Consider the following 11,733-nt stretch of genomic DNA (forward strand, 5'->3'; position numbering starts at 1 on the left):
ACACCCCAGCGGCGGTGCGTACGTTTGGTAAAGTTCTTAACTTAGAGGCCAAAGCTACAGCTAAAATGGCACGATCTTATCCCAATCTCTCAATAGTGGAACGCCGAGCAATTAAAACTCTACAGGAGGACGCTAATCTGGTAATTTGGCCCGCGGATAAGGGTGGGTCTATTGTACTTTTGGATTATGGTTACTACAGAGACGAATTATTAGGACAACTTAGAGACTCTGCCACATATAAACTCCTCCCTGGGGACCCTACCAGCAGGTTCAAAAGAGAATTGGACTCCCTTATCTCCTCAGCCCTCTACGCAGGGTGGGTTGACCAGGATACTGCCCAATATATGAACACTGAATACCCACGCATACCTATAATTTACACGTTACCAAAAATACACAAATCCCTCTCAGCACCCCCAGGCCGACCCATCATCTCGGCAGTGGGCTCACTATACCAATCTGTCGCTACTTACATCGATTCTTTCTTGCAACCTCTAGTTAAATCCATGCAGTCATATACTAGGGACTCTACACACGTGATACAGAGGCTTAAGGACCTTAGTGACATCCCTGAGAACAGTTTCCTGGTCACCATGGATGTAAAGAGCCTATATACAGTAATACCCCACGACCAAGGGATATGGGCAACCCGTAAAGCTTTGTTAAATAATCCCCCTATGAACACACCGATTGAGTTCCTGCTACAACTTCTGGAACTGACTTTGACTAGAAACTACTTCCGTTTTGAAAGCTCCTTTTACCTCCAAGTGTCAGGCACCGCGATGGGTAGTGCCCTGGCACCATCCTATGCCAACCTGTACATGCACCACTTTGAGGAGGCATATATCCTCCCCCTATTGGGTAACTCTATCCTCACTTACTTTCGCTATATTGATGATCTCTTCCTTGTTTGGAATGGGGACTTAGATAGCCTACTACAATTCCACCTGGAACTAAATTCTCTAGACAACCCCATTAAACTCACTTTGAATTATCATGAGGATAATGTCGATTTCCTGGATCTAAACATTCACAAGACGAATTCAGGGCTGGGGACCAGACTCTTCCGAAAATCTACCGATCGTAATTCCATATTACACGCCACGAGCCACCATCCCCCTGCCACTATCAGGGGTATTCCCTATTCCCAATTTTTGCGGGTTATTAGAAATAATAGCTCACCTAATACAGCTAAAATCCAACTTGAGGAGATGTACAATAGGTTCCTGGAAAGAGGCTACACGGACACCCAGCTGCAACCGCAGCTACAAAGGGCGCTTCTACACACTCAGGATGAACTAATTTCCAAAGAAAAACGGGAGGTGTCAAAACCCCCCCCCTGATTTTTACTACCACATATAATGCCACATCATCTTTTCTATCCAAGAGCATCCGGAGAAATTGGTCAATGATCAATCAAGATGAAACTTTATCTCTGCACCTTTCCAACCAGCCGATGCTGGGATATAGAAGAAGCAGTAGCTTGAGGGATCTACTAGTCAAAACTGATTTCAAGGGACCCCCGAAATCTCAGATGGACTGGCTTTCCAAACAGAAGAAACTGGGCTGCTACAAGTGCCCTGACTGCACCACATGCAGATGCCTACTGACTGGGCCTAACTTCCCTCATCCCCTCACGGGCAAAAGACTTAGAATAAATTATAGACTTACTTGCACTTCTACCTATATTATCTACATCATTACCTGCCCATGTGGTATGTACTACGTGGGTAAAACCATCACCACTCTACGTGACCGCATTGCAAATCATCGCTCTGCAGTGAGCAGGGCACTGAAAGAAGGCAAGGCAGACCAACCGGTCGCAAGGCATTTCCTATGTATGAGGCATTCTTTACCCACCTTCAGATGCATGGCCATCGACTTCCAGCCCCCCCTATCGAGAGGGGGAAACAGGGACCTTGCCCTACTACAAAGGGAATCCAGGTGGATCCACAGATTGGATTGTGTAGCCCCGAAGGGACTTAATGAAACACTACCACTGGGATGCTTTATTTGAACATCCCCTGGTGATTCCAGCTAGATTATGACTGTATCTGGACTCCTCCTCGCCTTCACTGTAACCAATTTTGCTTTAGTGGTTTACTATGTCTCTTCTTGTAACAGTTGTGACTCTGTCTGCCCGTGTATCACTCAATTTAGCTACATTGTATATAGAACATGTTGAGACTTTTTATGCCTCTAGATCAGAGCTGTATGCTCTCTCCACTAGTACTGAACTATGTGTCAGTTTGCTTATTTCTTTCCTCCTTATCTGCCTCTCTTCTATATCTGAGTATCCTAGAACTGCGCTATAATTGTTAAAATCTAACCGACACTATACTCTTCAATCTTTATCTGTAACACTATACCTATCTGTCTGTGTTCCCAAAACTACTTTATGCATTTCCCTATCTCGTTCACGGTGTGTGTACTGCAAAAATCCTCTGATCTCCCGAACCTTGGTCCTGTGCTGGGGACAGCCGTTTCTTTATTACTAGCACCTCATGCGTATGAGGCCCTTGCCAGGACAGCAACCCGACACTAGGTACACCCCGCGGGGGGTATTCAGTTTTACGAGATGTGCATCTTTCTGCAACATGCCCCGCGTGGGGTAACAATCCAGCCAGGCATATACTTTCTAAAAGGTGGCTATTCCCCCATCATAGTACCCCATTAAGAGGACTTGGGCTTGGCTACCACTACTCGGCTACTACCGAGTGGCGGGATCCCCCGCTGTCCCTGCACTGAGCGCGATGATAGCGCTATACCCTGGGGCTACTCTCATATGAGCTTTGACCAGGAGGGGGAGTACGCCCGTGTCATACCACGGCGTCTCCACCCGCCTTATCTGCATAGCAATGCCGTAAAACGGCGTCTCTACTGGCCGCACCTGCATAGCAACGCCCGGCTCTCCGTATTGCCATCTCTATGTACGCACTATTGTCTCCTGCTCTACAAGGAGCGGTTCGCTGTCCGGCATTCCCCGTCAAGATCGGCTGTAAGTATCCCTCTGACTACCTGCTGCAGCGCGGCTATTGAGACAGAGCGATTAAATAAACGCACACACTTCTACTTCTGTCACTTTGTTTGTTTACTTTAACCCCTTGATACGTTTTGGCTGTTTGTGTTGTTTACTCTCGGTTGCTTAGCAACGTTATCTTTTGGCGCCATTTTCTTCTTAAAAACGCTGATGTGTATGCTCTCACTCTGTATTCCCTGACGAAAGTCCCAAGTGCGGACTGAAACGTTGGTAATAAAGACTCACCGTTTGCATTATAATAGCCTTGATGGTTTGTTGTGACTTCATGTGAAAATCCTAAGAGTGCTGACATTTTTTCGATATATATATATATATATATATATATATATATATATATATTCTTTTCTACTTTTCTCTGCACTTTTCCAATCACTTTTCTTTTGTAGTCTCTCCATTCCTTTTCTCTCCCATTCTGAATGTTCTTCCTTTTTTAGCTTTATATTATTTTCTGATTCTTTTGGACTTTCCCCTCCTGTGTTTTCTGTTTCTCTTACCCTTCCATTTTCTCCTCTGCTCCCCATATTTTTATCCAGAATGCTTGGGACCTGGGGTTTTCCAGATAAGGGGTCTTTCCGTAATTTGAATCTCCCTACCCCAAGTCTGCTAAAAAAATAATTTAAACATTAAATATACCCAAAAGGATTGTTTGGCCTCCAATAAGGATTAATTATACCTAATTATTTCTTAGTACAAGGTCTTGTTTTATTATTACAGAGAAAAGGGGAATATTTTTTACAAATCTGAATTATTTCCTTAAAATGGAGTCTATGGGAGATGACCTTTCTGTAATTTGGAACTTTCTGGATAATGGGTTTCCGGATAACGGGTCCCATACTTGTACCTGTACTTTTCTCTTTTCTTATTATCCCCTCTATTACTGCTTATCAGGTCTCTTCTCTTCCTTTTACAGTCTTTTGCATACGTTCTCTATTTTGTTACCCCCAACTTTCCTTCTGCCTGCTCTCTATTTCTCTAACGAACAAGTGAAGAAAATCCCTATACACCTGCTCATAATTGCAAGAGGTGCACTTCACCTTATCACACTTCACATTAACACATGACCTGAAGATAGGCCCCAGGCACACTGCATGTTCCTCCCTGTAATCTCTGTGGACCTGGTTTGGCTGTGCCATGACTGGAGTGGGGTGGGTTCATTGTTCCCTTTACATTATCCAATCGCTGCAGGTCTTTATCATGGAGGATAGAGGGCAGAATAAAGCATACACTAAACAGTGTTTCTGGAGCTTGCTGCCAAAAGCCAATCATGTGCTTGTCTTTAAAACCATAGGAAGACATAAGAAATTACCAGCAGTGGGGCCCATGGAGACATTACTCAGTACCCCTGCAGGCAAGTACAATGCTGTAGGTAAAGTTTTAATAAACTGATATTTATCAGCTCTCACCTAAGATCATTGTGCTGACACTAATCTGTCCCTCTTGTGTGCCCAAGCAGGACAGTTCTGCCCCAGAAGAGATGGCATTAAGGGGTACATCCGTAGTTACTGTATCCAGTGCTGTGTATCTGTTATTCTCAAACATCAGGGTAACAGTTGCCGCAGGTGAACCTCCAGGCCAAGAACAGCTCAGTCTCACTGTCTGATCCAATTTTACTACATTACACTGAACTTTTCCATCAGGAGAACCTATAAGAAAGGGATTTAGGATTACAGTTTATGTAAAATGTGTAAAGTTCAGAGTTCATGTGTCACACAAGTCGTTACATTTTTACAGTGTACCTGGTCACAAAGCCCCCTTGGTCACTCACCACACATGCATTATGCTAAAGTGGCTCAGCTGGCAGAATGGGTGGTGTTCCCTCAGAAAGCCGTGGCCAAGTGGAGCAAAGGGGCCCTGTAATAATTCTCCTGGGCACATTTTTTTTACAGAATTTCCTGCTTTCAGGGGGAATGAATGGCACAATGTAGCCCACCCCCCCCCCTCTGGAACCAACCAGGAAAAAGCTGTCTGGTACAATAATGCTCCTTTTGGTGTGATGTGCTGATGTGAGAACCTTTATCAGGAAAAGTCAAGAAATGGGGACCAGAATGTTTCTTTATAAAGAAATAACAGTATACAGAATAGTTACTATATTAATAATCCTGTGAGATATGGCTACCTAATAAACACAGGGGTACTATACCTACAGACAGCTTGTTATATCTGTTATCTTGTTACAAGAATTTAGTTTATAACTAAGAGGAATGCACAGGGTACACTGCTATCTTGGTGACACACCATTTTGTTTAAAGATTTGTTTTATAATTACAATTAAGTGTGAGCAAACATTACAAAAGACAAAAACTTACTGGGATAAACCGTATTGGACTCAGGCCTGGCGATTCCAGCAGAAGAAGCAGTGCAGTTGTACAATATCAATGACCAAAGTCAAAACTTTGTCAAAAGAATCCTCCACATAATGGAGGGATGATTAGAAATTAATTTTCCAGGAAACCATACAATATCTATCTGAACTAAATAAAAAATTAAGTGTATCATCCTGACCAGTTGGTATGAACTGAAATGTATGTGGGGCAGGGGCTGTGTTGTTGTATAGTCTTGTGTGTCAGTTTCCTTCTCATATTTATGGGACTAAATTCTCAGACAAACAGCAGATCTACATACGACTTGTCACTGTAAGGGTGTATGAAGGGCAGCTGCTCTTATCGGTACCAGGGCAGAGATTAGATTTTCTTTAGTTATTCATTAGAAAGAAGGGCTACACTTCTCCTGCAGTTTCATAATTCAACTGTAGTGTTTATTAACAGCCATATCCCCTTTAAAGTTTTCACAGAGATCTTAAACTTACAAAGAACAGGTTGCCGTAGTTCAGGACATAGGGATAAATTGGCATACACACCACAGGCAGTTTTATTGTAAGGAGACTGTATGCAGTGGGAGAAGAATCAAAGAGAAAATGGGTAAAGAGGCAATTTCCTTTACTGCCTTTACTCCATACTCCCTTACAGTTTGTATTACTGCCAAGGATAGATTACTGTCAGATATCCACAATCCTTATCCTATGGCCTACTAGCTGTTGGGACACTGCAGCTGAAGAACCAAAGTTAACAAGATAACAGAATGAAGTGAACCCACACAGCATTCCATTAGTCATAAATACCAAAAGCACATTGCAAAGCAGCACCCAATATAAGTGGATGAGGTCCTCCTTCACCGCCCCTCTTTAGCCTACTCGCCAGACTCAAATTGGAACCAGGCACCTCAATATAATCCACAGATAAATAGGAAACTCCAATGCTTCCATTAGTCATAAGCATACCATAATACTTACAGCCAAGGCTGAGAGTCAGGGGGCTGCTGGTCTCACTATTCAGACTGATAGAGGCAGTGCAGGTAAAGGATCCATTGTCTGTTCTCTCCACAGGGCTGATAATGAGGCTGGAGTTGGAATTCATTAAGTGATACCTGGGGTTTGTGGGTAATGGTGCCCCATCCAGGTGCCAGGAGAAGGTGACATTAGTGCCAAGAGCTGAACATGTGAGTCTCACTGAATCCTTCTCAGGACACAGCAGCCCAGAAGATGCATTACTGCTCAGTGCCACCCCAGGTACAGGTGCTGCCAACCAGAGAACAAAATTATTATAGAGCCAGTGTGGTTACAGAATAAAAATAGCTCACAAGAGCTTGCAATCTAAAGGGTTAGGGTACATTTGAAACAATTGGTGCCTGATGATAAGTTGATTCCTGAACAATCAAGATACAATGAAAATGCTTCTCTAAACAGGTGGGTCACTGGGGAGCATTTAAAGATTTGGAGGGAGGGGAGAGTTCCAGAGACAGGCAGAAGCTTTTGAGAAGTCTTATAGTGGGGGTGTTATAAAGTAATGGTGTAACTGAGCCCACAATGCAAAATTTTCTTTCTTAATTCCACTAAAATATGGGGCAACCACTAAATAGTAGGCACCAGAACTGGATACTAAGTTAGGGTGACCAGATCACTCGAAAATTCAGTGACACATCTAAATAAATCCAGCTGGCAGGGCTGAACAGATTGCAGTTTATTTTCTAACATGTTGCCCTGCAACGTGTATTTATTAGAATTGTCCCTGAATTTTCAAGTGATCTGGTCACCCTACACTAATTTGAGTGGCTTAAGTATTTAAGAGCCCTTAGGGATTGGATGGAATTTCTGCAACTGATAAGGTTATAACACATATATTGGCTCATACTATGGGGCTTATTTGTCAAAGAGTAAAACTAAAGCTTGCCACAGTCAAAAAAAATTATGCCGATCGCTATTCATTTCAGAGAGTTTAATTAAAACACGTTTTTGCCTATAAATATGCCCCCATGCCTTTGAACATTTCTCTGCTTTTCCCATCCCTATGCCTTTAGGCTTCAGTGTTTTTGAGCATATCCCCCCCCATGCAATTTTAATCCTCTTTACCAGATGAACTCTAAGGGGCAGATTTAGATTTAGAGCTCACTACAGAAAAACTCAACCACTTACTATTAATGCCTATGCAATTTTTAGACTTGTTGTTGTGAACTCTCACTTTCACCCACTGATAAATACGCTTCTTAAAATCCCATAGGAATGAATAGAAAGTGGGTGAGTTTTTCTGTGGTGAGCTCTTGTTTTGCACTTATAGACACAAGTCTATATAAAACAACGTACCTATGACTGTTAGACTGAGGGGCTGGCTGGTGTTACTGCTGACAGGGTTCTCTATTTTACAGGTGTATGTCCCGGTGTCACTCATCATGATTGGCTGGAAGTACAGGAAGTCTTTGTCGCAGGTCACATGGGGCTGGGAGCAGGCAGTCACTCCATCTTTGTAAAAAGTGTAACTAACCACATTCTGGCCCCCAGCGTCACAATGGAGGGTCATATTGGTGCCATTAACTGCATTGCCATTCACTCTCAGAGTTGGAGGGGTAAGTGGACCTAAATAAGATAGCAAACAAAGATTATATTTAACATATTTACTACATAAACTACTATAAATAAAATAGGCTTATCTTAATAATGTGATATTCCTTAAAAGAAAATGTTTTTACAAACACAGTACAGAGATCTTTACCTATATTGTTATTTTTTCCCCAGAATTCCATCCCAATAGCAGTCACACTCTGAACTGTATCTGCTGCAATTGCATCCAGTGTCAAACCAGATTCAGTTGAGAATGATTTTTTCCAGGACTTGGCAGTACATTAAGGCTTAAATATTTATAGTGTGGATGGTGTCACTTTGCATTATTGTGTGATTCTTTTGGTGTAAGCCTGCTGCGTTTATTGCCACAATTAGCTATGGGAACCTTGGAAAAACCGTCATGTAAATAAACACAACACACAAATTAAGCGCCATGTGTGAGACAATAGAAACGAGGTCACTGCCCTGTAGAGTTTACAATCTATGTTTATACTTTTTCATAATGTAAAACACTGCTAAAAAAAAAACACCACTGCATTCGCCACAAAGCTACAGAGGAGTTACTCCAAGATGCACCTCCAGAATACAGGGTGGGGCATTCTGGAGGTGCATCTTGGAGTAACTCCTCTGTAGCTTTGTGGCGAATGCAGTGGTGTTTTTTTTTTAGCAGTGTTTTACATTATGAAAAAGTATAAACATAGATTGTAAAGGGACAGGTAAACATAAACTAAACCCCCCATCCTGGGACCTGGGTCAGATACAGTGTTGGCAATGCCATGTTCTTGGACACGTAGGTGTCCCCCTTTCTACTGAACCAGTGGAATGTGATGCAACCAGACTGCATTATTTGCTCAGGCCTGTGTGTTCTGCAGAGAATGAAGATGTGGTCAGTGTAGTTCATGGTGACTATGTGGACAAAGGTAAACTGAAAGGTTTAAAGGAGAACTAAAGCTTAACTAAAGAAATAGGGCAGAAATGTTGTACATTATGTTTTGGGTTTCTGTACCAGCCCCAGGCAACCCCAGCCCTTTAGCAGGAAAGATTTGTGTCCCCAATGATGCCCCCAGTAGCTCTCCATCTTCTTTTCTGCTGATTCCCTGCCCATGCTCTGTGCTGCTGTCACTTACCTGAGCTTAGGGACTGACCCAGAACATACTGCAGTAATAGAATATAAATGTCACAGTAAAAGGCTGATTAGTAATTCATTCAGATTCACATTAAATGACAGATCTGAAACCAGGGCAACTGCATAACAACTGAATAATGAACCTATAGAATCAGCTTATATAACAGACAAATCTCATTTTCTGTTTGATAATTTCCGATGACCCCTAAGCTCAGCTTCTCAACAGCTCCCCAGAGCTCACTGAGCATGTGCAGTGTCCCGGACAGTTCTAACAGAATCCAAGATAGGAAGCTCCTGTGACAACTATAAAGACCTATATCATCACTACTATAGAGATGCTGAAATTTTAAGCCAGTCCAGTTAGTTTATTATATAAAATATGGCATTTCTAGCCATATTCATTTTTAGGGTTTAGTTCTCCTTTAATGAATATTCTAAAGGCAAGGAAAGAGCTGCTGAGAGATCTGGCTTTTTGCATCTTTCCACATTTCTCCATGATTAAACTAGCTTGCTGCATGTAAATTATTTTTCAAATAACAATCCCCATTCCTCCTCAGTTCAGTCCAACCGAGGAGACAAGCAGGTAGGGGAATAGAGTTTGGGGTGACCACTGGTAAAACCTAGAAGTACATATCTGGGAGACCTGAAGAAGAAACTAAAAGAATTCCCACAAAAAAAATCCAGAGTATTTTCTGAAGTGCCAGGCTGCACCAAGTTAATAAAATATGACATAATAACTGACCCACGGGTCAATCTCAAATCCTACAGAGTCCCAGAGACCCTTGGGCTATTTCAAGATTAAGGACTAAACAGAGTGGTCTAGCCCAGCCCAGTTGTGTTAATTTTGAATCCTGATGGTTCCACAGCCTTAGGGCAGAGCATTATGGGTATTGTGAGATATTATTAAAGGTTTATTCCAAGTTTTGCCACCACTGCAACACATTATGGTAAAAACATGGCAAATGTACTTGAATTTGCACTTTGTTTACTGCAGTTGTGGATGTACATGTGCCCTATAATCTACTGGGTCACTGCATTTAGATGATTACAGGCCATAACCCACTCACTTAGTAAAAAATTGTAGCCTCTGAGGGCAATAGTTTTTTGGCTGCTGGGGTCAGTGACCCCTATTTGAATGTTGGAAAATAAATAATGAAGACAAATTGAAAAGTTGCTCAGAATTCTTCAACATACTAAAAGTTAACTTAAAGGTGAACCACCCTTTAAAATCTGTAATTTATATGGAATACAATTCCATAATAGTGTCTGAAATGCTATAATGGAACAAGACCTATATATGCAAACTTTCAGGAAATCAGTCTGTTCTAGATAAAGAGAAATTAATTGTGAGTTGTATGTTGAATATGTTAGGTGCTGTTAAATCTTTATGGGAAAAACACTGTAAACAAAACAAATGGCCCCTAAGAATCAGAGTCAGGTTATCATGGTTTCCTCTCAGTCTGAGGAATCAGGTATATCTGTGTAAAAACATAAAGATATCCGGGAGTTCAGTTTATACACAGTTTTTACATGAACTTTAACTGAATGAGTTCATGTCAAAATGGTGTGTGAAGTATAAGGGGGCTTAGCTAAGGCAAAATAAAGTGATTTGTTGAATTTAAAATAAATAGCATTGTCAAATATCAAACATAATAGTTAAACATTGTATTATAATACAATAAATGAGTAAAGGATGAAATAATTTAATATCACTTTAAGTGGTTGGTTTGCTAAATGACTTTCCTGTTCATTAACGAGTGTTATGTGTACACAAAAAGAAATCAAAAGGAATTCCAGCACACAGAGGAAGGGTCTGGGAACTAATAACACAGGGAATATCCTTGGTTGAGCATTCAATCTGTGTGCTGTTGTTCCTTTTGATTTCTACTTATGATGGAGGTGCCGTCCTCTACAGCACCGGGGGGAGAGGCCAGGTAAGTGTGTGTGTTTTGGAATTATATGCGCACAAAACATGTTAAGCATTTATATTTTTGACTAGTGAAACTGCAGCGTGGCTGTTGGTAACAGTGAGTTGATATCCTCTCAGTAGAGTTTTACTGGCAGAGCCACTTGGAGAAAGGAAATGGAAAAAACACTTACCGTAAACTGTGAGATAAACTGATCCTGTCAATAGTGGTCCTACAGTGTCCAGGTTGGTTACAGTGAGTGAATATTCCCCTGTATCTGTGGGAGTGAGATTGTCCAGCCGGAGAGTTGTGTTCCCATACAGGGTGCATCTGTCTCTGTAGTCTCCATTATAAGCGGGAGAGCCTCCAGGTAATGCAGTTACAATCTGGGAGCTGGAATTAACCTTCCATGTTACCTGCCTCTGTGCCGGGAGATCCAACTTCACTGTGAGATACACAGATTTGCCCACAGTCCCATTTACATTCTCTACAGATCTTACAGCACCTGTGGGAACAAATAGAAGGAAACTTATTATCAGAGAGGTCAGTGTTGCAATAACATGTAAACTTTCAGGTACTATCTATATCCCATTCATAAACAAATCCTGTATAGCAGTGCACTTGCTCTCACACAGCAAATCCTATATTACAGTATATGTATTATACCATGTACAGTATTAATGTATTTATCTGGTATCAGAGACTCACCTAAAGCCGAGAGGAGCAGGATACACAGGGACAGACCCCGAGAGGGATCTGACTGTCCCAT

General features: G+C 41.8%; 1 protein-coding gene across 1 annotated transcript in view; it reads right to left on the bottom strand.

Annotated features, from left to right (window-relative positions):
- The window catches only part of LOC101732140 (carcinoembryonic antigen-related cell adhesion molecule 1), a 28,192-nt gene extending 16,459 nt beyond the window's left edge, over positions 1-11,733 (bottom strand). The window contains exons 1-5 of the mRNA XM_031906536.1: positions 11,673-11,733; positions 11,158-11,469; positions 7,677-7,946; positions 6,330-6,614; positions 4,444-4,683 (exon numbers count right to left, since the gene is read on the bottom strand). Of these exons, the coding sequence (XP_031762396.1) occupies positions 4,444-4,683; positions 6,330-6,614; positions 7,677-7,946; positions 11,158-11,469; positions 11,673-11,733 (1,168 nt within the window). The remainder of the gene's footprint in view (positions 1-4,443; positions 4,684-6,329; positions 6,615-7,676; positions 7,947-11,157; positions 11,470-11,672) is intronic.

This window comes from Xenopus tropicalis, chromosome 7 (genome assembly GCF_000004195.4).
Source record: "Xenopus tropicalis strain Nigerian chromosome 7, UCB_Xtro_10.0, whole genome shotgun sequence".
NCBI classification, from domain to species: Eukaryota; Metazoa; Chordata; class Amphibia; order Anura; family Pipidae; genus Xenopus; species Xenopus tropicalis.